General features: G+C 43.3%; 1 protein-coding gene across 3 annotated transcripts in view; it reads right to left on the bottom strand.

Moving 5' to 3' along the window:
• mid2 (midline 2) overlaps nt 1-27,007 on the bottom strand; it is a 99,159-nt gene that overhangs the window by 42,003 nt on the left and 30,149 nt on the right. For all 3 annotated transcript variants that reach the window (XM_079269123.1, XM_079269122.1, XM_079269124.1), the window contains exon 2: nt 22,551-23,461. In XM_079269123.1, coding sequence (XP_079125249.1) covers nt 22,551-23,405 — 855 coding nt within the window. In that variant the 5' untranslated portion in view covers nt 23,406-23,461. The remainder of the gene's footprint in view (nt 1-22,550; nt 23,462-27,007) is intronic.

The raw sequence follows: 27,007 nt of genomic DNA, 5'->3' as shown, positions 1-27,007 counted from the left end.
GAATGGAGTAAAGGGCAAGTAGAAATGACTGACAAATTGCATTTCAGTTGCTTGAGGCACATGATGGGGCTTGCTGGGTATAGGCAGGGCTCTTTGCACAAGGGGCTATCATTCATTCACTGATTCAGCTTTGGACGTGGCATGTCATGAGAGTGAACAGAGAGAGTGCCACAGAGATGGAGAGGGTTGAAGGGATTTAAATAGGCATGAGTCCCGTCCTGAGAGGGGCAGCTTGGCAGAGTAGCTCCAGTCTGGCCTGCCCTCGAATTCAGTCTTGTGTCTCTGCTGCAGCTCTCTTTTCCCCTCATTCTCTGTCTTTCTGTCACTCTCTACCTTCCTCTCTTTTCTACAGTACATCTACTCTCCCTCTGACCTGGCTGTCTGTCTCCTCCTTCGCTCTGTCCTACTTCAGTCCTTTGTCAGTCCGTCTTGGCACAGATAGAACTGCAGCTGCTGACAGCCCATCATCTTGGGTTAGATCGCCACCCCCTCATATGACTTCATTGTGCTGAGGGGCTCCTGGGTCTCATTCCTTTACAGATGATCCCATCTCTCTTTGAAACTAAAAAAGGACTGATCCCTATTTATATTACAGTCGCTACACCGAGACTGGAGAGAAGGATTGTGGGGAAAAAAAACATTTTCTCCAGAACACTTGCGTATGATGGAGGTTTTACTGAACACACATTCGACTGCCGTCACAGTTTGAATCCCAAGTCATCACTGTTCACAGAGTCCGTAGATTGATCAAACGGAAATACAATTATTTGTGTCGATAAGGTGTCAACCCAAATACTCATATTTACGCGAAATCCAACAAGCCAATGAAGGATTTTTGAAAAGAAATATTGTGCGTCAGTCGTAACTGTGACAAATTAGCAGTTGGCAATTTGTGATATCATATTACGGTAATCCAATTACAGTGTAATGTGTTACTCCTTAACCTGAGGCATGGGCTAAGCTCTTTGTTCCTCTGCCACAGGAACATGAAAGGATTTCTATCTGAGGTCAAATTCAAGTTCAAGAAGGTAATCGCAACAAAAGTGAGGCAGTGAGAGTGTTCCACACATCGGGCAGGCAAAAGCTCTGTCCTAAATATTAAGAAGTGCTTGGATATAGGGAACAAATGTACACAGGGGGTTTAAACTGCACGTCATTGCTTCCCAAATGAGACGACATCGTCCAGTGGCTGAATCTCTGGGTCGGTGCGATGATGTAACAACAAAAATTCAACCACCGCCACAACAAAAGAAACTGGAACAGAATGCCCAAAGGCAAAGTATCCAACTTCAAAGTCTTTTTTTTCCTTCTTTTTAATTAATGCGGGATCCTCCCCCATGCACAACAAGCCAGTAAGAGGAACAGAAATGAAAGGGAAGGAAAGAGGGGGAGACTAACCCCGAGAAAGAGCAATCGAATAGAACAAGCTCGCTTTACAGCTGTTGTTAACAAGAGGCTTTTCAGAATCTGGATGTGTCAGTAACACAAGCCTTCTGGGAAGCAGGGTTTTTGTCGGAGGATAATATTTCATAGGGCAGAGTGCTTGAGACCAACCGATTGTAGCGGGGTATGACAACCTCTGAAGCCCAATTAATGAGACCAATAGGGACACTTAAAACTAGCTAAAATGTGAACAGTATCTCGCGACCAAAAGCAGTCCATTTGTTCATTTTGGCTTTGTAGTACACGAGAGTTCCCCCCTGCTACCGATTCAACATGAAAATAAATATACAACAAAAATCTCTGTAGCGGACTGTCAGGTATTCACTTTCAAAGCGTTTGCTCTGAATAAGATGAAACATATTTAAACTCCGAATGGACTCCTGCGACCCTCAAGCTGTGAGCGACCGCGTGAACGTTCAAGGAATCCCGAAACAGTGGGGAGCAGCGAAGAATGGGAGCTGACGGCTCGAAGATGCGTACTTTCATTCATACGTCTGGTGGGGGAATTTATTTGAAGTTGCTGAGAGAAAGCAGGAAAAGGAAAGCAGGGAAGGGTACGGAAGGACAAGTCTATGCTGCCAGAGTCAACTTCTCACTGCTTATACCACGAATTACAATTGCTTTTTTCCCTTAAGGCTTATTATGAGAAAGAGCCATCTTAAATGGACACAAATCCAATAGTAATTCAACTTTTTAGCCACATGAGGGGATTAGGATCAAGAAATCTCTCTGTAGGTTTGAAAGGGAATAATGAACCGTCATGACTGCTGAACAGCAGCGAGGAGGCCAAACACAAGCTGGCATTTGATTTTGTTTATAAGACGCTCAGATATCCCATGGGCCCATGTGTGCTTTTAGCTTCCCAATTATTTGTTTAAGTCAGGGACAGACTGACCCAGGACTAGTAACAAGAAGAAGAAAGGATGCAGAGAATAAGATGGAAAAATAAAACACAGATGGAAAATGAGGCAAAGCAATATCCCTGGCCATTTCCCAATGGCCTTCATGAGACAGTCTCATATCTTACAGGCTTAGAATGTGATATTTGAATGTTAAGAGATGGGAATTTAATGCTGCGGATTAGGGGGGTCTGGACAGAGATGAAGCGGGGTTGGTAGAAAACAGAGATATAGTTGAATGGGCTTAAAGGATCTCTCCGTTTCATTTAAATCGGCCTACTCTGGATTCTTGTTGGAACAGTGCAATTCAGTTTCAATGATTAACACTAAGAAAGGAAAATACCACATGAACCAGTGGCTTGGCGGTTGTTCAATATGATCAATATCTCTGCTTAAGAGAGAGAGAAAGACAGAGAGAGGGGAACTCTTTTTCACCTGTTTTTGGAGTAAACAGTGAAAAATAAAGTATATCTTACAAATCTATTAACTCGTGCTGTAAGTAAAATGCCACTTTGAATTGGTATGATTATTCAATGATTATTATAGAACTAATGTAGTGTTGACTTTTGATAAAGCATTTCCAGAGAAGAAGTCAAAGTGGAAATTGAAATCTGACTGATGCAAAAGATATTTGAGTGAAGCTGCTTTTTCTTGGATTTGGGAATTACTTACATCCCACAGACACCAGAGCCGACAGTACAGAGCATGAGTGGATCTTTAAAATAGTTCCGTCATCTTGTTGTACAGTATGCTGTGCAGCTCATAACAAGTCCTTGTCATCCACGTGCAGCCACATCCACAGCAGTGATATCATTGGGATGGTGCTGCTAGCTGTGGGCTAGATCAGGAATAAGACTCGAGCTGAAGCCAACAACTGTGACTCCTGACTAAAGACACTATTGTCACGGAGGCTTGGTTTGGCTGCTTTGTGGAGCAGCAACGGGCCTTTGAATGTCATCATATATCACACACACCAATATTTAGTGTGATCTATAGTGTTTACAAAGTTATGTGCACTATTGATAGGACATTCCAGAGAAACAGAGCGAACAGCTCTGGAGCTATCCTAAATCAGCTATGACAAGGGCACCTTGGTGAATGTGTTTCTGTTAATCTGTGACTGACATCAGATTACAAGATACAAGTCAAATGAATACGGTCACAAACAACTGCTCAGCATGTTTGGGTCTGATTTGTTGCTTGGTATGCTTTGCCCACAGATAACGATCCGAACAGCAGACCTGAGCCGAGCAGATAAACCCCATATCTGCATCCACGAGGCCGCATCTTCACATTCCTGATAATATCTGGACTGTGACAGATGTGAACAAAACACAAGAAGAATAAACTGGTCTACTGTTCTAACTCTACAGGTTAAAACGGTAAATGTTGGAGAACACCTTCAGCGGCCCTAAAGGACTACACCAGTGTGGTTCACATCTTAAAATGTAGGCTTTGATGGGCAGCAGAGTGGTCTAATGAGCAGGGGGGGGGGGGGGTGCAATAGTCCAGGTTAAATCTCTTGAGTCAATGAGCATCTGAAGTGTCCTTCAGCAACGCAGGGAATTCCTGCTGCCTCTGAAAACACGGTCCTGTAACCGACATCTGAAACAGGAGGAGCGATTGTCCTTTGGAGGTTTTTTCTATCTTTCTTTTCTTTCAGAGGCCGCTTTTTATTTTTTTCTTAAACAAAGAAAGATTGACAGTCTGGTGACAGTTCGGCTCCCACAACATTATCTACAAAACGCTGGCTTGTTACTTTTGCAATGTTTTATAGGGCATGGAAACAAGCCTGTGGGCAAACTTTTGCACATTTTAAACTATATATATGTGGATATAAACTATGAATAAAATAAATAAATACACAAGCCATGCACTGTAGATGTTTTGATAGAGATGCCATGTGTGACAGTAAGGACGAGGCCCAGCTCGTTAGGTAGGATTTCCATGGCTCGTTACTAACCGCCTGTCCTCCACGTTCACCTCCCACAGCACCCGCTCCAAGTGGCAGCCTGCAGCTTGATGGGCTTCACTGTCCTCTTATTTCTCCTGATTGGTTGCAATCTCACATTCACACATCAATTCAGCCAAAATGCCCGCTTAGCTCCTGCATGAAAAACCAGAGGAGGTACGGAAAGCCGCAACGAGACGGCGAGAGAAAGAAAGAGGAAGCCGCGCAGAGCCACATTTCATTGGCTGGAATACAATTATCAAGCTGCCGACTCGTTGGTTTATTCATATGACATTGCGATTCATTTTCCTTATTTTCTAAAATGCAATAACAGAGAGAGCAGTGTTTTGGGTCTGAGTCATTCTGCCTGATGAGAATCCAGAGGCTGTTGCTTTGCTCTGGGTCTAAAACCCTCTGACTCATTGCTACAATGAACAATGATCAACAAAATAGCAACATCGTGTCAGCAAAGATGTGCTGTACCTTTCTATCAATATGGTCTCCAGAAGAGTCGACATAAAAACAATGACTTCATACTTTCATTTAGCTCAGTCTAAGGTTCTCGTAGATAATCTTTATCGAGTATTTGATGAAGTATGTGATGAAGAAGAAGAATCTATTTCATTAGACTTTGACATGAATCTAGATGAGCCGTATGATTACTTAAAAAGTGAAAAATAGATTGTTTTCAGTGGAAGTCGCAGAGCTGCAAAGCCAGCACCCACAGGAGGTCACAGAGACGTGTCGTGAACACCCTCATAAATATAACGGCGTAATGAGACACACAGAGACAAGCGGCAGCTAAACCCGATTGGTTAGCCGGGTGCCGAAAGTGCAGAAAATCCCAAGACGAGGTTGGAAGGCAGTGTATGTTTTGTATTCGTAAATAATACAGATGCGTGCACAAGCATAAAACGACCTCATGTTGGTTTTCGCTCACTGGAGCCGGAGATTTAAGAGGTAATTTCACATCAGCGTTGCAATTCCACACTGGCTGCATGAATCTCACACCAACATCCTTCATTTGAATCATTACAATCAGCACGTGCTTCTGATTAAGTCGTATAATCCCAGTGATTTCAACCGCACCCAGCGTTGTGCAAAAAAGTTACCGCAAAAGTAAGATAAGCACAGCGCCAGGGGAGCCTGGTTAGCCGATCCAGAAAGACTGCTTTACTGAAACCAAGGTGTTGTTCTCACTAAACCTCCCATTAAGCCTTTAAGCACCAACACATCCACCCAAAGTGAGGGAAAGAGAAAAACTTGTGAAAACATCTCAGACACATTCATGTGGCGGTGACAAATGTCTTGTTACAAAGCTGATACAAAATGTGAATGTCCCTCTCTGGTTTGTCACTTTCACGTTATGCTTGCTGTCTCTCATTAGAGTCTATCACTACAGAGGACATTATTGAAAGCCATTGGGAAAGACTGATAGAGACGAGTTGGTGCTGCATTCCCCGAAGACACCGAGATTCAGAGCGGTTTGCCTGTGAAAACGCAATGAATAACTGACATGACAGTTATGACGTTTTCATCACGGCCCCACAGCTTTCAGAGTCCTTGACGGTGTTTTACTAGATCACTCGTGGCAAAGTGACACACCAGATAATCTCACTTCCGACACATGGGCCGCACCACATTTGCGCTTGTGGAAAATTCATGTGCACTTCACAAACACTGAACCTCAAACCCATTTCCCCCCTCTGAGACAAGGCTGCCAGGAGGAGACCACTGATTCAGGCAGATGAAGTGATTTTCTAGGAATGGTCTCACAATCATCATCATCATTATCGTCTTCTTCTATCTCAGCATTGCGATCTCTCTTTCTGTGCACCTGGATGCGTGCATGGACATGTACACTGCGACTGTCAGCTCCGTCTCTGTGTTTCTCTCCTCCTCCCCTGTATCGCATTTTAATTAGAGTGAACCTAATTTATTGCTCTTTTGAGACTCCTATCACTTGGCTGTATCCTATAATCCTCCAAAACATTCGATGGTGATGATGAACTAAGCCTGTCTGGAATCACATAAAGATACGTTTGCATCATCTGAGACACAAAGAGTGACAATTAAGAAAACTCGGCTACGTATTGAGCACAAGAAAGCAGTTGGCTCACAGTCTTCAGCGATAGTTTCTGCGTCTGTTGTCTACACACGTGCCACTGATAATCTATAAACATGGTATATGACATGAATAAAATGAAATGTTAAAATATGCATAAAGCAATAGTTTGACATTTTAGGGAAATATGCCTCTTCACACTCTTGCAGAGAGTGAGATGAAAATCTCACATCTGTATCATGAATATGTAGTAGCAGGTTAGCTTAGCTCAACATAAAGACTGCATGAATCCACACATTACATCTTGATTCTTTAAAATGCACAAAAACTGTAGTGAATAAAAACGACAATTCACCGTTTTATGGGGGTTCAGTTCAGGTGCTCAGACAATTTCCTCACCTTATGTTTACCTTTCAATTTTTGTATGGGTAAACAAACAACACATAGCATGATAATTAGCGAGCTTGAGAGGTGCTGGAAGGCACGTTTTGTCACAGTCAGACGAGCCTCCTGTTTACAGTCATTATGCTGAGCTTCACTCACCAGCATGCTGGCTGCAGATACACATTGACTTTACAGACATGAGAGTGGTGTTGATCTCGTCATCTAACTCGAAGCAACAAGACGAATAGGCATATTTCCCTAAATTGTCAAACTATTGCTTTTAAACAGCATTTCTGCACAATCTGATGTTTATCTATTGACTACTTTCTGTTAGACATGTTGACGGCTGAAACCTCACCTGTGGGTTTGCTGCAGGCGGGTTGGCTGGGAGGGAGGGCTCGTCAAGCGATGATGAGTGAAACACACTGAACGTCTAACATGATGGAATCCCTTTCGCTTCTCTTTCTGTTTCCCGCCCCCACTGCTCTTGCCACCTCTGATCTGCTATACTTGCTTTTCTACAACGTCAGCTGTCGCCCTCTCCTAATTTCTTTGTAAAAAAATAACTGATAATAAGAGTCCTTTCTCCAAGACTTAGTGCTATTTTTGCTCGTTCTATTGGGTCAGTTGCGTAAAGATACAGAGCAGACAACAACTTCGGGTACCACTGCAAACAGCAGACCCAGTGGAAATGACATGTTTTATCTGATCTTCAATTATTGAAGTGCTACAAATGAATCTACTCTCTGTGGACTCGCATTGCTGTTCAGCGTTCAGCCACATAACTGGAACAATAATCTGGTGTGAATGACACTTTCCAAGCTAAAAGCTTTACACTTGTCAGCTTCTAGTAAAACCTCCAGAGGAGTTCATCCGAGCTCATGGACTACAGAAATGGGGGTCGGTTCTGCGAGAGCGGGATAAGGTTATGAGCAACACGGTTAGCTGATTTCTCTTGAGGTGACAGGGTTCAGAGGCGGCGAGCGCCTCGTTTCTGAAAGCATACGAGACTAATGCGACCAGCAGGAGGGTAAACTACACACTCATACACGCACATGTACTTTAAAAACGCAAACACATGTCATGATGTGTGTCGAAAATTGAACCTGAGATGATGCTGCCTGCTGAAGGGCATCTTAACACAACATATCATCACTGTGCATCATTACTGGGGAAACGGAGGCACAGAAGGCTCTGACGTAAAGCAACTGTGATTCCAAGCTACTTTTACTGCAGTCTCAAATTCAGTTCCAGAAATACGTCGTCTCTGAGACTTTTGCTTATCTCGACAGATCTCAGCGCGTATTTAACTCAATCTGCCACAAATATGCTTCTCCACTTCCCTGCCTCCCCAATAAAAAAACCTTGCTTTTGCACAAGCCTATATAATTTTCTTTTTTTCCCCAGCACTGCCATCTGACTTATTGAATGGGATCCCTGAGCTCTGTAGCTCGTAATTTCAAAATAAATGTTTGAAATTGACTTGCGGCACAATGGAAAGTGTAAAGGGAAACGACAGCTTTATGTTCGCTGCTGTTTCAGTGGCACTGGAAGTGATAGTTTGAGAGAAACGGTGAGATTTCCACCCTGAAGCGTTTTATCTTGCCTACCACAAGGAGACCCCCTTCTGAGCCCTGCAGGCATTCAGATGTGGAGCAGAAAAAGACCCAGACTCTCATCTTCCCGGGGTGAAGCAGGGAACATGCACACAACTAATCAGACGTGTATATATACACAATGCACAATAACAAGAAGTCAGAGCCTGCACACACTCCCCTCCTCCCTTTCACACACAGTGGCAGTGGTCAGTGACAAGACAGAGCGGCTCTATTAGTATCAAAGTGGATCTGTCCACCCTAACAGATGGCTTTGCTTCCTCCAAGGTGGGCGAAGTGATTTACTCCATCTCTACGATACTTTGCCTTATCTAATTGGACGGACTGTCATGTATTTATAGATGAGGTCACGCAACTCTAGTGCTGATGGCAGCAGCATAACATCTATATATGACACGTTACCACGCCAGCTGCTGGCAGGAAGCCTAAAAAATGAGATGGACACTGCAGCAAGAAAAAGAGGAAGTGAGCGAATGTGAGAGGGACAGAGATAAAAATCTGAGTATCATTGCACACATCAATATGACATCCTCATGACATCCTCAGCTTCGACTCTGACTGCGACATGGTACAACACCATGGATTCACATGCTGAGAAACCCAGCTCCGGCTCACTTAAGGAGCGAAACATCTTAAAAGGATGACAGCCGAAGTGCAGAATCACACAACACAAGCCGAACTGTGGCTCCGCGGCACTGCTCTGCATTCGTGATATGACCAGACACCAGAGTTATAGTGCAGGGAACCAGTCTGGACAGTGTCCGCCATGCAAACAGAGAAGACACATTCCCTGCGTTCCTGTGATTCTGCTTGGTTGGCTCTCTGGCGTCGATATCTGGAACAGACATTCCTCTCGACTCCCCGGGGAGATGAACTATGTTACAGACTAACCCGCGCTAAACAGGAACTTTCACGGATGTTCTTGCAGATCAGTGACATCAGAATTAAGCTTCGTATTCAATATTCTTTTCACATATAAAAAGAAAACTAACATCACATTTGTACTTGTCATCCATGTGAACATCATATCTGGAGGTTTGGCTTAATACACAAACTATAATGCAATGCAAACAAACTTCTGACAGAAATCGGAGTTTCATCAAAATGAAGCAGCCGCCTGCCGGATTATGAAGGACATGCATTCGCTTGATGGCTTTTACGAACATTGTTAGCTGCTGGATTCCAACGGGAAGTTTCTAAAGAACAACCGGTGATATCAAATGCAGAGAGGGTTTGTGTATATTCTGTATGTTGGTATACACACGATACCTGGATGTACTGTGGCTCAGTGGCAGAGCAGGGTCGTCCTTCAATCAGAGGATCGGCGGTTCTATCATCAGCTCTGCTAGTCCACGTCGATGTGTCCTTGGGCAAGACACTTAACCCCAAGTTGCTCCCGTAGCTGTGCCCACGGTGTGTGAATGTTGTACGTTACTTAGTTCTGATGGGCAGGCGGCACCTTGCATGGTAGCCCATGTCACCACAGCCCATGTGTATATTAAATGGGTGTGAATGATGACATGGAGTATAAAAGCGCTTTGAGTGGACGGAAGACGAGAAAAGCATCCATTTACTATTACTTTTATTCATTATTGTAATACTTACTTAAGCTGACAGGTCAATGACAGGTCAAATATGAGCAATTTCCACTTCCAAGAAAATCATTTTCAATGCATGGGCTGTGATCTGTATCTTGTCTGTGTGCGCGCGCTTGTGACCATTTCATGCATCTTTCAAGCCATCTTTATGCCACAGATACTGTAAGAAGATATGAATGGTGATGTTTGTACTGTATGCATGACCTGAGATGTAACCGTGGCCGTGTGTCTCTCTGTGGAGCTTTGGTAGACAGGGAGCTGAATGCTGCTGTCACCACCGTGCTGGCCAGAGAGGATAGATGATGTGTCCCTTTTTAGAAGCCATAAAAGAGGCCCTGCAAGTGTCCCGCTTTTAGAGCATCGTTATTTTGTTCTCAATCTTTATGTCACATGAATTGAGGAAGCTAACGGGTAACTGTAATTGTCCAAAGTCAATTTATGGTCATGTTGTCCTGCTGCTACGCGGCTGTAAAATATTTTAAACCCGAATGACGTGTACATCTTGGACCAACTGTGCCCGATGGTGCACCTCACAGAAGACGCAGGTTCACTTGTGGTCAACAGTGCATGCTGTGGAGGAATACAGGCCTGAACTGCTGAATACATGGAAGCAGAGAGTTTTTTTTTAAATGTTTAATCTAAACACACAGCCATTTTGTATTTTGCCACAACAATGGTTGTATTTTCTAGACAGATTGACTTAAATTGTCTGGTTCAGCTCCAATATGGAAGTGTTTGGAACATAATAATCAGGGTAGATGAGTAATTACAATTGGAAACGGAACTTTTCTGTCTCTTTTCACAAGTCAATTCCTCAGGATAGAAAGCAATACAAATGCAAATGCTTAAAATGCAGATACGTATATATTCAGAATATATTAAAAAACTTTAACTTTAACACTGGCATCTACAAAAGTCCAACAAAAGAAATCTCCCGCAACAACATGTAGCAATGGATTCCAGGCAGTGGCTTCTTTTAGATCTGCACTTCCTGGCTTCCTACATTATGAGTGTCACTGTGTTAGATAACGGAGCTCATCGTTGTGTGTGTGTGTGTGTGTGTGTGTGTGTGTACGTGCGCTTCGAGAGAGAATGTGCTTGTTTCAGGAAGCCAGAGATTCATGGGAATGGAATGAAGAACATTTCTGTCCGAGGCAGCTGTGTGTCTGAGACGCAGCGAGATGCTAGAGAACAGTGTGGGAGACTGCAATTCTCCTCAGCCAGCCAAAACAACACACAAAGACAACTTCATGGATGAGAGATATGTTACACTGCAGAGATGGGACAACTTAAGGTAACTTAAAAAGCACGTAGCCTCAACATTTCAATGACATTTTTGCATATTGCTTGAACCAAACAATCACTTGGGTTTCTCCGTCTATCTTTCCATTTCACAGTCCTACACTTGTACAAAAGAATTTTCATCAAACCTGAATATCCAATGCTAAACTTTTTCCCTGTAGGGAAACTTTGTCTGCTGCTGTAAACTGGAAGTCAATTAAATTATTAAACAAAGACTGCCCAAGGGGAAGAGCCATTTGGGGAACAGCTTTTTCAAAGGAATTCATCAGTTTAACTGCCAACATTTCTTTTTGATCAACTCTTCTCCCATAGTTCACGTTTCTTTCCCTAAACTCTTGTGATTTTGAACTAAGCTAACTTATTCCTCGCTGACTGGCCTTCACAGAGAAGCAATCTTTGCTGTTAATGTATTGGGAGTGCTTAAGCTGTCTTGTTGCTGCATCAGTGACATGAAAGACGAAAACATAACTCAATTTACGAGATGATGTTGAGCAAAGTTTGACTGTAAGCAGGCAAGATTGCTTCCTCACTAACTCGAGGAGCTGTGGGTAATTGGCCTACGTCCAGTTTGGGTAATTTAGCGATCTAAGCACCCAGTGTCATTGAGTTCTTCATCTCTCTGCTGAAAGGGACATTATGCGATTTACATTACAGGCAGTTGCAACAGTGAAGCTGCAAAAAATGGAAATCAGCTGTCTTGGAGCCAAAACTGAAGTGGACAGAGCCACTGCCTTCCAAAAATGAAAAGCACTCCATAATGAGAATGACTATCGAGAGCGACTATCACCAAGTAGTCAAACATTCTTTCCAAGATTAGAGGGAATGATGCTAATGAGGCTTGTTTTGCTACCAGTTAGCAACCGCAAAAAGAGTTTGTAACCTGATTTCAACCCACATGATTAGATGAACTCGGCAAAGGACCTACTGGGTGCGTTTAAGTTTCCATCCTTCAGGCGGAGTCACACTTCCATCAATGACGCAGGTTTGCACTGGTTTAGCTAGCAATGCTCAGTCAGCCTGCTTCTAGCGCTACCATTGTCTGGAGCAGCGGTTCCCAAACTTTTTAGGCCGCGCACCCCCTTCTACATCCCGACCGGGTTCGCGCACCCCCCCCCCCCCCCCCCCATGAAAAAAAAAAAAAAAAAAGACGCAACAGAGCCTTTTAAGCCTTCATAGCCGCATAAGAATCGGACCAATGAGAGAACAGTTTGCTCGCGCGTGGCATTTGTTTACAAGATTTAGTCCGCTGTTAAATGTTGCAGTGTGAACACAAACCGAACAAAGGAGCAACTGCAACAAAGCAAACGAACTGAAGGTGTGAAAACGCCCTGAAACACTGCAACAAAGTTTCAATAACTTTCAGTGACACAAGGCGTCACTTTTAAAGAGCAATACGGATGTGAGGACACACGCACAGGCTCAGAGGCAGATTATCACATTTAATTTACAATTAATGAGCGACTAATGTAGCCAGGATGTCTTCGGACAAAGCATCGATGCGGCGCGACACAGTGTTGTTGGACACCGGGATCATGTCCAACTTTTTTGCTTCTTTCTCCCCAATCATACATTCCACCATCTCTCTGGCAGCTGGCAAGCTCACGTCTTCAGTGATTGTGTGCGGTAGCCCCTTTCTCGCTATTCTGTAACCAGATATGAAGCCCGTAGTGCGTCATTTATAGACCAACACATGAATGAGACTGCAGTTGTTTTTGGCTGTTTTGTAACTCCTCCAATTTCGATATAAAGAATGTAAGGGGCTTTTGACTTGCACTGGCATGCTTGGTGTTCAGGTGGCGACGTAAATAAGAGCTTCAGACTGTTAGCCAGAACCTCGCTGCACACCACGCACTGTGGCTTTGGGGAATCTGCGTTGCCAATCCAAGTGAAGCCCAGACACACACTTTTCATCATATTTCCTCTTTTTTCCCCAGTCTGATGCTCACTCTCGTTTCCTCTTTTTCACCTTGACTCCGCGATGGGCCGATGTGCTCCCGATTTGTCTGTGCTATCCCTTCCTCCTTCCTCCGTCTCATCTTCCTCTGACTCGATTTCTTCTCCCGGTCTCTCCCCACGCACCTCTCCGTTCCCCTCGCCTCCGATTCCTCTCTCTCTCTCTGTCCCTCTCCTCTTTTATGACTGATAGCTTCAGATGTCCCACCTGACAGTTTTTAAATTAAAATTACATTTTTTTTTTATATTTAATATTATTACACCATCAGACCGCCATTACACTTTTCCTCTCGCGCACCCCCTAGAGGCAGCTCGCGCACCCCCAGGGAATCCCTGGTCTGGAGTGACTGAATCTTTAAACTGGCAGGATAATTGATGATGAAAACACAGCACTGATATATTACCACCCTGTAGAGATGATATGGTGGACATGTTAGCAAACAGTTTCCCATTTATACAAAATTACACAGATGAGAGCGAAGAGAGTGAGCGAAAACAAGTCGGGGGCCAAAAAAACTCAAACAATGAGTTGAAAGATTCTTGTAAAGCTGATGGGAACTGAAAAGTTAGGCGATAATTATCTGTGGATTTGCCTCAATAAATGACAGTTATTACACAGTTATTACATCCATTGTTAATGTAAACATATTTATGAAGCAGCTTAAAATGCACACTTTAAAAGTCACAAAGGGCAAAGTCACTCTTCAAAATTTAGATAATAGAGATGATTCAATGCTGAAAACTATTATGAACCTATGATTACTGTTCCCTGAGTGAAGCTTAGAGAATATTAACCACCGGGGCTATTTTAAGTTTGGGGATGAACCAGAGGTCCCCGTTGTCCTCAGGCCAGTGAAGACGTGCTGTTGATCTCACACTGGTGTCGTTAGGTCAAACTGAGTGTCTTCCCAGTGGCGACACACTGTTTCTGCCTGGCAGCCTCACAACAGGACACAGAACTCATCACGCACACAGCAGCATGCAAGAAGGAAGTGTGTCTGCACAGACACCAAAAACCAAAAACATGCCAAAAATGAGACAACAGACAGTCGCCCAATGTGCCTTCAGCCTCTGTGTGTATACACGCACACATACATACTTCTGTCTGACATTCCAGAGTCAGTATAAATATTCCTGTTATGCTTCATTGTCTTGTCCACTGTCCCTGAGCCACAAACCAAAACGGCTTCTGGAGGACCTGAAAAATCTCTGGTATGATTAAAATGAGTGGATTTCAGTGGAAGCTTTTTACATGGTTCCAAGTCCCACAGGGACACTGAACTGTAATTTCTAAATCAAGTAATGTTCAGAGACTGCATGTGTCATCAGTTTCCCGAAGCATAGCCTCTCCCTTTCCCTCATATAAATGTGATCTGTGCTCGGGATTGTTGCACATTAATACCAGGGAGCGCTTACTCATCAGATATTACAGCCAAATAACTATATGAAGGGTTGGGATCAAAATGCTTAGAAGCCAGTGCAAAAATAACATCAGCATGGCAAGATGAGTTTCCACTGTTGGTTACGGTAATGTGTAACTCATCTTATGCTGTGGTGCGTAGCTGCAAGACATCTGACGAACACACATAAATCGTGATGGGTTTTATGATTTGCTGTGCATTATGACAAACCATGTTGAACAGTGGATACATGAATAAAGCCACTGCAAACAAAAGAGAGACGGTATATCACATTTTTTAAGAACAGACACAACATACATGTAAACTCATTCAGGCATGCTCCGATGCATCGTAAATATACATATCGTATGTTTTTAGGGTGGATGCCACACAAATCCAAAAGTTGTGTTTATCAGCTTCTTAGTTAAAACGATTTTTCTCGAGTGTCAAAAGAGTCAGAGGCTCAGCTAAGCTTTGCTGTGTTGTCAGCTTCCAACAGCTTTACACTAAAATACACGCAGCACAAGCCTTCAACTGCCTGAATTTCAGTTTCAAGCCTCGTAAAAAAGGACCAAAAAAAAAGAAGAAGCGGCAAAAAGGCAGATGAAAAAGAAAGACGGGGTGGAAAATCGAGCAGGGTTCAACCAGTATGGATTTACAGGTCAAATATTGGGATACAGGCTGATGGTCCGAAATATTTTGTGCTGATATATATATTTTTTTAAGTTGACTGTTTTCATGCAAAAAAGAAAAAATGGTTTACTTAGGAATTTTATACATGAGTGTGAAACGTCCTTAAAACAGATTTACTCCATGGGACACTAAAACAATGGGGAAATTCTTTAAGGCTTGCAGACCAAACACGCATATTTAATAGGCTTTCACAGACAAACAAGTTAAACAAGTTATTTAAAATAAATATAATTGAGTGAGTCAATTAAAGGTGCTATATACAAGATTGGGAGTATTTCTATGAACTCTTAACGACTCTCAAAGGCTCTCTACATGGTGATGGCTGAGCCTGCGGCTTGCAGCTAACGGTGCACGCAGATAACGGTGCTAACCGCGCTAACAGGGCAAACAACGGCAAAAGTAATGACAGGGATAACAGTGTTAACCTGAGGAGGAACCAGAGGGTGGGCGCTACACTTCCGCAACGACACAGTTAGTCGGGACCGCGTCATCAGCTGTGACCGCTGTATGAGTGCAGAGCGGCGGCTATGAATGAACCAGCGGGGCACATGCACTAACATGCACTAAAAGCCTGCGCGGCCGGCTGGGCTATGCCAACAAAGCTAGGAGAAGCTCAGATAACAACCCACACAGAGGAAGAGCGACTTCATTCTCTGCTCAGGTAGACATTACACCACTATTTCTTTTTATTTTAATAAATATTAAATTTAGCACCTTTAAGTATACATTGCAGAGAAAATTAAAAGTTTTTCTTGAGTCATGAACCTCAATTTTAAAGATGATGAACACTGATTTGCAGATGAACGCCCTTAGGCTGTACTACAGCTGATCTATTTCAGTAGATCACATGGACCATCCTGTAGCAGTGAATCTGTATCACACTGTAGCTGCCTCAACTGTGAATAACAAGGAACCAGCTACTAAGTGAACCCTGCTCTGACTTTATGGAAGGAAAGCGAGGGGAGGGGGGGGGGGGCATCAATGGATAATGGATAAATGGGGATGGATACATTTGTACATAGCTTTCAAACATACACACAAAACTCAGATGAGTAATGCCGGCTCTATGCCTTTTTCCGCACAGCATTGTATCACTGCAGACACCAAAGCTCTTAAAAGCTTTCCACTTTCTCTCTGCATAAATTCTGCATATGCATGATGCAGTGCCTGGGAGTGACTTGATAAGCTTTTCTTTTCTTTTCATGACCCATTTAATTTCATGATAGGCTGGCGTGACATATTTTCACAACACATGCATGATGCATCGACAGTAGTGAAGTACAGGCACTCGCTCGTGCACAAACGCACACATTCACGCTCGCTACCCGATAGGCATGTTAATGCACGTATAGGCATAGAAGTGGCGCACACAGACTCTAAAAGCTTTCTACTACATCCTTGGTGGTTCCGTCAGCATGACTAAGTGTGCTCCATCTCTGTTCTCCAGATAGAGAGCCATGATTTCCCCTGGCATCTCACACTCAGCTCCCAATCACTCCACATATGTCAGAGGTAATAGCATCTGCTACTACACACATGCACACCCAAATGTGCTGGCAGGTGCGTGCACACACACACACACACCTGTAGATACTGCCCACAGGTACACATATTTGAAGGCAAGCATATACCCTCCCACACACAAACACACTGGAGGGCTGTGAGTCTCCCTCTCACCAGCAATATGCTGCTGCAGCAGCGTATGTGGGTTTGTGGGCGACTGCGGGCGGAGAGGAGTGGTGTTACCTACAACAAGGCAGATTGGCCAGGGGCCAAATGAGGGAGAGGGAGGAGAGAGAGAAACAGAGTGACAGAAAGCAGGTGGGAAGGATGATGTTCATGTGGCTGCATGCAAAACAGAGAAACTGAGAGAAATTTAGTGACAGAGGGGGAGGACAGCTGCAGAGAGAGTGTGGGGTGAGTATGTGCACGAGGAGAAAATATGAGAAATTAAGAGTTGGTGTGCATGAAGCATTCAGCTTGGTTGAGAACTTGACATCGCTGCCTTTTGATTTCCTCTTATAATCAATATGTTTGGCGCACAATCAGATTCGGTGAGCTGAACTGTATTTCGCATATTTGCCTCTATCTGTGTGTGTGGCAAGACTCAGAACGTACATTTGTGTGTGTCTGTGCGTGCGTGAAAGGGGGGAAAGTAGAAGACGAGGGGTGAGGGGGGTGTCAAGGAAGAAAACGGTGAAGATAAAGGGAAAGAAGCATGGCTGGAGGGACAGAAGGAATTGAAGAGAGGGGAGAGTTAGAGAGCAAAAGTTGGAGTGGCGAGGAGGGGGGAGGGGTTGGGGGGGGGGGGGGGTCAGTGTGCTATGACTTGCCTCTTTCCAAAACAGGAATTAATCCAATAATCGCTGGAAAATGTTTTGCATATTTCTTCATTCTTCTCATATACATAGTCTATCATGAGTATGCGTGAGACCTGCCAAGACCTTGGAGAGACACACACACACACACGCGCAACAAATCCCATTGCTGAAGGGTAAGTGCACATGGGATGCCACCGAGAGTTGAAGATCAGAGTCTTGAAGTTAATCTGCTGCTTTTTTCAAGTGTTGTGCGAGTGTCACAAATGTCAGCAGCCCTGCTGTAGGCTTTGCCCCCGTGGCAGCGCAGTACTTGACGCTAAAGCACACACACTTCAAACCCTCAAGAACCTTTTAGAGTCAGTAAATGAACTGCCAGTAATAGAGAAGAGAAGACAAAGACTTCTTAAACGAGTGAAGTGTGCTATTGATTATCGCTCTCCATTTATTTCAGCTTTTGTTCAGTTTCTTTCTCATCTTACTGTCTCTCTCCCTCTCTATTGGCTTCTCCCTTGCCACTTGTTTTTTTTTTCCATTCGGGTGTCTTCCTTTGATCAAATAATGACGACTGTGTGATGTTTTGGTGCTGGCCAGCAAGTGAGTGAACTAGCACACAAACTTGTCGGCACGAGAGCTACAAGGTGACTTTACAGACAATGGGCGTCATACAAGAACCTTTAGAACGAAGAGATTCATTATTAAGTGGCAGGTACCACGGATTTTGGAGAATGTGCAGCATTTACCAATTTTCTTGTAATTTAAATTTTGTATCATGAATGAACACAATTTACAAGTGGTCCAGACCTCATGTGTAATCAATCTGCTGTCAACCAAGCCCACGTTTCTCACTAATTGATTCTATATTTCATTACTATACACCCTATATAAATTACACTTCATAGTCATGATCACATTATCCTGTTTGACTGTGTAATTTGAATTATAGGCTAATGTATGGGCTGTATGGGGCAGGACGCGCGAGGTATTATTGGGCCGTTACTTATGCTAATCAGCAATTGTCATGAACATGTGCTCATATTTAACGCACAGATGGCATTCCTCATGTTTACGCGGGTCATTGCTACAGTTATCTGAAGCTAGGAGTGGTTTGCTGAATCTGACGGCACACTAGTACAAGCCCAACATCACTGAAAGCCTGGGATACCAGACAAGAACTTTTATTGCTGGTCTGCATAGCTTCTTCACAAGCATCTGCTCTTTTCAGACGTTCTTTTTTTTTTTTAAAGGAAGAATTCAACATTTTGAAATGTGTTCGCTCGCTTTCTTGCACAGAGTTAGATGACAGGATCAATAATGTCACCAATCATGCCACATGGTAAATATAGGCCTAAAGCAGCCTGTTAGCTTAGCTAAGCACTGCAAATGGGAGAAATCTAGTCTGGCTCTGTCAAAAGCTAACGATATCTGCCTCCCAGCACCTCTAAAGCACACTCATTTCACACTTCATACCTCATTTGTTTCATCTGTATAGAAAACAATGTGTAAAAACAATAGGGTTATGTGTGGGACTCTCTCTTGGCCGGGAACATCAACTTTCTGGTGTCACTGCTTATTGCCTGGCAAATGCTACCAGCCAAAAAACAAAAAGTCTAAGTGCTAAACAAGGCTAACATGCTGCTGGTTCCAACTATATAGCTTCAGCACAGAGAGTGATCTTAAGCATACTTTCCAAAAGCCCTTTAACAAACAGATCCCAACATGAACAGAAACACAAAACGATTCGTCTGAAAGGGAAGAAAAGACAATCTCAGTTACAATCTTCCAGGATTGTAAATTGGACTTCTTTCCCTTGCAACACTGTTCATACTTTAAGATGGCAACTGCACTATTCTCACGTATACTTATGTATCCAAGCGAAACTGTTCACTTAAAAAAAATCACATATTCAGTACTTCTGCAAAACCTCTGCTTTGCATCTTCGCATTAATAAATGCAAATTAACCTGAATGTAGAACTTTTACTTGAATGAACCTTGTGGTAGACCTACAATGTTGCAATTTCACTTTTGGGGTTACACTGTTCACATTACAGACAAAAGACCAAAATCCTTGGCTGAGAGCACACAACACAAACTTCAGCTCCTTACTGTTGTCGACCCGGCCTCTGATTGGGGTTGTTAGGCAGCCACAAAATTACACCAATGAGCCACAGACTCTTCCAAAGCAGCAGGTGATGAGACATTCAACGCTATAACAGAAAGTTGTATGTCAGCTGGAAGTGGTTTCAGTGGCTCTGATGGTGTGAAAACAAATACAAATCTAGAGTGTAGTACCTTTTAAGCTGCAGTCTTTGAAAAATATTTAAAAAAAAGACAATTATCAAGGTCTGCCAATTATAAGGCACACATTTCTTTGCCTCTGAGCAAAGAGCTGCCTGGGGAATTGACTCACTTCCCTGCAGCTTCAGCAGCGGCACAGTCTTCTTCAGCGCAGAAACTTGTTGGCATTTTCTTCCCTGAAATATCCGACCTCCATGCCCAAGGGAAGGTTACCTTCCCCTTAATGTGTGAGCAATCATTTAGCGACAGAGCAGCTCCCAGCGGACACAGCAGACAGAGGAAGTAATGTGAAGGGTAATCCAGAGGTCAGAGATCAAATGGAGTGAGGCGGGGGTCAAACAGAGGCAACTGAGCGCAATTATTAAGCAGGACTGACGTGTGGCCGATTAGAAGAGCTGAACGGGGCATTGCAGAACACTCTTCAACAACAACCTATCGTTACATATGACTGAAAATACAACCACGAGTGTGATTCACCAAATACTCGTCTTACAAAGACACAGAGAAAAGGGAGAATGCAGTGGAAGACACACAGGCCCTTTTTGACCTACATCTTCCACGATTAGCTCTGCACAAGTAGGACTTCCTCTCCTTCGCCTTGCCACGAGTGAGAAGAAGATTATAAGTTAGCTGCCACTGTCGCTGGTGAGCTGAGCCGGAGCTTGAACTGGAGCTGGTCTCCTCCCAGATTTGGGGTTGATTGGGGATTTCAAAGTCAAGCAAGTTCAAAGCCTTGGCTGGGGAACGTTCAAAAGAACCACAGCCAGCCATGAAGTGGAGAGGAAAGGAGGGGGAGAGCTAGCTAGCTACTTACAGTAAACTCTCCCACAGTCGGTAGAGAAGGCATTGGCAGAAAAGGGGAGGTGTAAATGCGAGTGAAAATAAACTCTGCGCTCCGGTGGGTTAAGTCGATGTGAGGTGCTGAGCAGGTGGAATTCTGCTGACATGTTGATGCAAAACTCAAAGTGAGAGCCAGAAAGATTTGGGAGCAAAAATCATCAACAATACAGAACGTGAGATTGAAAAAAATAAAGCCCAAATGTAAGACCATTAAAATTGAATCAGCCTACAAACACACACTTTTCTACAGATGAGGCCCTAAAACCGCCAATGTAGTGCTTTCTCAAGTATTTATTTTATCTCTGTGTGCTACTTAATGCCATTCATTTGACACCATGCCAATCAAACCATGGCCACACCCTTGCACCCTGGGAACCGGGACTTAAATACTCAAGTCATTTTAGTTGTGCTCGTGTAAAATCAGTTCCACTGCAAGCTTCTGTGATAATGTTTTATTTTGGATAAAGGGTGCATAAAGGGGTATGTAAACAGACAGACTTGTGCTCAAAGTTTTTCGGCCAGCTGATGAGACTGGCTGCTTTAGGTCTTTAGTGGTGGAATTAGCTCCAGTTAGTGCCTCTCTCTTTTGTTTTTCACCCTGATTCAGCAGTCCTGGACTTTACGCAGAGCCTCTGAAAGCTCAGTGACCACAGGGAATGCCAGCTCATCGACTATTATAATGACGGCGTTGCTATTGCTCTCCGTCTCGCTCTGCCCTCCTCGCCAGCACACCATCCCAATTGTCTCTCTCGCTCTCTGTTCCCCCATCTGTCTTTCTGTCCTTCTTGCTAAACAAAGGCGAGTGGGTATGATGCAATTGTGGCAGTGCTGAAAGTTCATAGTAAACAGAAATGCACAGAGTGAACATCCCCATGGTAGGAATGGATGGATTAAAGATTTTGCTGTTTGGTAAACTGCAAACAAAGATACCATATTCAATGTTGCCGGCTATAAATTACAAACTCTTTGTGAGAATGGGAATAAGCTCCCAAGCTCAACAGTAAATCTTTTTCAATCAAATCTTGTCCAGATGGTGACTTACCTTGGTTCTGTGACACACAAGTCAAACATTATATAAGAGCAGTACAAAGAAATTGGGTAACACTTTATACTAACGACACAGTATGCAGCATTAGTTAAGTATGAGTAAACACTTAATTCATCATTTATAAAGCATTGTTCCTACATTAATAATTCATTAGTATGCAGTTCATAACAACAGTTATAAATGTTGTATTCTTGATTAATAAGCCCGTCTATTATGTGTTTCATTATTGTGTTTTCATACTTTATAAATGATGGATTCCCCATTTGTAAATTACGTATTATATATTTTACAAACCAATTATCAAGGAGTTGTGATCCCATTATATATATATATATATAATGCATGAATAATGTACATCTTAATAAGTTATTAATCATTTACTAACACTTTATAAATGATCTTATTAATCATCTACAACTCCTTAATAATTGGTTTGTAAAATATATAATACTTAATTTACAAATGGGGAATCCATCATTTATAAAGAATGAAAACACAATAATGAAGCACATAATAGACGGGCTTATTAATCGAGAATAAAACATTTATAACTCTTGTTATGAACTGCATACTAATTAATTATTAATGTAGGAACAATGCTTTATAAATGATGAATTAAGTGTTTACTCATACTTAACTAATGCTTCATAGTGTGTAGTTATTATAAAGTGTAACCAGAAATGTTTGCTGATATGACATTATCGCATGCTTTGTAAACGGAAAAGGACAAAGAGGACTAACCTTGAGCTTATCAAAGCGTTCGGTGAGTGAGGACACCTGGTGCTCTCGGTGGCGCCCCACCAGCTTGCAGAGGGCACAAATGAGCTGGTCATCCACCAAGCAGTACATGTTGACCTTCTCATTCTCGTGCTCCAGGCAGGTCAGGCCGCGGATGTGGGTGTCTGGCACCGGCTCCACCAGGCGGTGGCTGGTGAACGGCTTCTTGTTAGGGTGCGTTGCGCGGAGGCAGCGGTCGCAGTATGACACCTCACACGTGACGCACGTCTTGACAGCCTCACGCGGCGGATCCTGCTCACAGAACTGGCAGCTGATGCGTGGATCCATTTTAGCAACAACAGCTGGGCTGTGGTTTGCGTTGGTGTGGTTGGTGTGATTGGTGTGGTTGGCGTGATTGCCGTGATTGGCGTGCGGGTGGGAGTGGCTGGCAGTGGCCGGGCTGCCGCGGGCGCTGCTTCCACTTGTGCCACCACCACCACCACCGCCGCCGCCGCCAATCGTCCCAGCTATTGTACCGCTAATGGTGGCGGTGTAGGGCCGCTGCGGCTGCAGGCGCCGGCTCTCAGTGGGGGAATTGGGGCCGCTAAGGGAGGCCTTTTGAAAGCGGTCAATGATGTTCTGCAGCGTCACATTGCGCTTAAGGCCCTCCAGGCCGCGGTGATTCAGCGTGATGACGTAACGACAAGTGGGGCACTGAAAGGCCGATATGGACTCGAGGGGCTTGCTGGTGGAGCAGTGAGACACCAGGATGCGGTGGGCACAATTAAAGCACAGGCTGTGGGCGCAGGGCAAGAGCAGGGGATCTTCAAACAGCTCCAGGCAGATCGGGCAGGTCAGCTCAGACTCCAGTGTTTCCATCTTCAGTTGAACCAATCTAGAGGTGACATCAAATCCCACGGAAGCTGGCAGATCACCTGCATGAAGAAGATAGATATATGCATGAGAATTTACTGCTACACATTACGTCGGCCCCTAATTACAGTAGGAGCTTCAACTTTACTGCACTTTCGTTCCCTGGCTGTCTTTTATTGAATGCAACAGAGGTAAATGTAGGCATTCACCCATTTCTGATTTGAACTGAATCGGTCATGCAGAGCTGTATCAGAAGAAGAGGAACGACTTCACGACCAGAGAGGATAAAGGTTAACTGAGGAAGAAGAACAAATAAATGGAGCGAAGAGAACGCTAGAGAAAGAGAGAGACAGATGCTGAGCAGAGATGGACTCTTAACCTTACATTTTTTTACTTTTCATTCTTTCTCGCTCATGCCTACCGTTGTCTATTTTTCATGGCTTCCATGGTAAGATCAGCTTGACTTATCAAGCAATAAACACTCCGAGGACATTTAAACCTTTAAACCATGATCCCAACAACAACTTCAAGTGGGGCAGTGAAAACGGGGCGTGAGCTATACACAAAGATTGATTTCAGATCCTCCGTGTCTTTCTCCAAGCCCTCCAACTCTCAGCACCTTATAGCCTACATATCAAGCTGTCTCCCTTGGGTGGCCTTAAAACCACTGACATGAGAAATCATCAATAACCCCCACACTCACTGATTCAGTTGTATAGTAGCGCAGCTTGCAGTGGCTCTCCATCCTTTTAAAGAAACAAAGCAGGCACCGTGAAACTGCAGTATTAAACTGGACGACCCCAGATAGCTGACAGGGACAATTTCATTAGTTGAGGTTTGTTCCTGAAAGACGTCTCCCTCTGCGTCTCCCTCTGCGCCAGTCATTCAGGATGACTGGGTTTTACTGGTTATGACCAATCAAAAGGTTCACCTCCAGGACATGGATTAAACTTCTGGGAGTGAGCTCTGACGCTTAGGTCATTGTGTACAGCAGTGGTTCTCAACTGGTCTGGCTGCGGGACCCACCATCACCCCTTAATGACAAGCCGGGACCCACAACCCAAATTATATATATATATATATATATATATATATATATATATATATATATATATATATATATATATATATATATATATATATATATATATATATATATTAATATATATATATTAATATATATATATATAATAATACATATATATATATATATTAATATATATATATATATATTAATATATATATATATATATATTAATATATATATATATATATATATATATATATATATATATATATATATTAATATGCCAATCAATTTTCTGTTGATTGACAAATCGATTCATTTATTAAACACTGCAGCTTCACTAAAAACAAGTATGGCGCATTTTGCAGCTGAAATACGTCGGAGATATGACGGTAATCGGTTAAGCCTGACTCCAGACAAATAAATTCACAACTGTTGTCAAAACATGATGCTGAAGTGTGGCTTTGTCCTCTCATTGACTGCAATTACCCATATTATGGTATATTGAGTTAGCTCTGCCATTCACGGCCTATTTCTAATAACTGTATTGTGCTGTGACACTTTCCTCACTTGGGTGAATTCAGATGCATAGAGAACTACACAACTTCCCATGATCCCTGAGACCAGCAAAGTACAAGCTGGAAACAGGACGATACAGAAACAGAGCTCAAAGGCTCAAACTCATTTGCACTAACAAAAGTCTCCTCCCTTCTGCTGCACCAAAAACCATGCCTCGACACTGAGCTGTGTTCAATGCAAACATGATTTAAGCAGCAGCTAAGTGCTTGGAACGCCACTCAACTGAGGAAAGTAGTTATATGCATGCAGCGGCTTCTTTACAAAGTTCATTATCTGGAAAGGAAACAAATAACTTCTCGCATCCAATCATGCAGATGTTACGCTGATGGAAGGCATTGTGCTGGGTTTGTGAGGCCTTATATGAGGTATTTGTCAATGAGAAAGCTGCGCGCACATGTGCACATTATGTCCTCCTCCAATATTCACCTTGGCTGCTATTTATCAGATGCTTTATGTGGTTGTTATCGCACAGCCTGGCTGTAGAAGTGATAAAGAGAGATCAGAGGCGAGCAACCGCAGCACAGGCAAGCACGAGGTTCCGCTTCACCACGCCAACAATAGGTCTAATTTATCTGCCCTGTATCACATAGTTGATAACCAGGGGCAGACAAATTGAAATAACCAAACCGGATTTGGGGGAAGGTGATGAGGGGAGGCAAAGATAACCTTCAAGACCTTTTGATGACAAGCAAGGCCACTGGCCCCGCTGCTTGTCGGCTCAAGGTACAGATCTGACAAAATTCTCCGAACAAACCTCTAGGCTTTACACTTCATGTGATCATTAGTCCGTCATTTATTTTGTTACATTCAACCTGCAGCCATTTTTCGGTTGATACTTCGTTTCTCACACAGAAAACATTCCAGTTGATTCAGCAAGACAAACTACTTTGATTCACAGTTACACATTTGAATTATTTTAACAACAATAATCTGTAAAATCAAATGAGTAAATGATGGTACAACTTTTAAAGTGAGTGCGACAAATATGTTCAGGTCAAACTGATGCAACAAAGTACTGAAACGATCAACAAGGAGAAACTTCAAGTCAATCAATACTTTTGTTGTTGCACTTCAATCATTTCCCACAAATCCTGCCTCTCTGTTCATAAGTGTTAGACAAGTAAAACAAAGGAAGTCACACAAATCCCTCGATTCCCATCTTACTCGCAGAAATAAACCGTACATCATCACAGTAAATATGCTGTGGGATTGTACGACTGTCAGCAGAATCACAACCAGAAAACAATCAACTATATAGAGGCAGAGATCGAAACAGAATACAAACCCTCAATTTATTAAGCTCATCTCATCAATAGAGTGGAGTGCATGACCCTCATCCTGGATGTGTACGCTGAATCAGTCTCCCTTTATTCCCTAGGACAGCGCCGCTCATGCTGATGATAATGTGACTGTGTTTAACGAAGCTTGGTGTTATAATTAACACCGAGCTTTAACACACCATCACCAGGCCCATTACACTTTAGCTGTGTCACTCTGGGGACACAATGCCGGCTGAGCCACTGAAACGCGAGCTTCATGGTGAAGGCGTTTCTTCTGCCGACGGGCTCGCACAGATACACACGCACACACACACACACACATTCACAAAAAAATCCACACACACACACACAGCCAGAACCACACATTTACAAGCTCAAACTCTCTCTGTCTCGTTGTTTCTCTTACTCTGCCATTCTTGTTAAGGTGACGTGTCCCATCTGGAAGCAGAACAGCTTGAGATGGTGCTTGAGGAAAAACACAGACATGCACATCACAGGCACACACACACACACACACACACACACACCTACACACACACACACACACACACCCCCACCCACACACACACACACACACACACACACACACACACACACACACACACACACACACACACACACACACACACACACACACACACACACACACACACACACACACAGACAGAGACAGATATAAAGCTGCGAGGCACTCACTCTGATCTATTGTTGTGCTGATTAAT

Source organism: Melanostigma gelatinosum (genome assembly GCF_949748355.1).
Source record: "Melanostigma gelatinosum genome assembly, chromosome: 5".
Lineage (NCBI taxonomy): Eukaryota > Metazoa > Chordata > Actinopteri > Perciformes > Zoarcidae > Melanostigma > Melanostigma gelatinosum.
The sequence above is the reverse complement of the archived record's forward strand: the minus strand, read 5'-3'. Positions and strand labels throughout refer to the sequence as shown.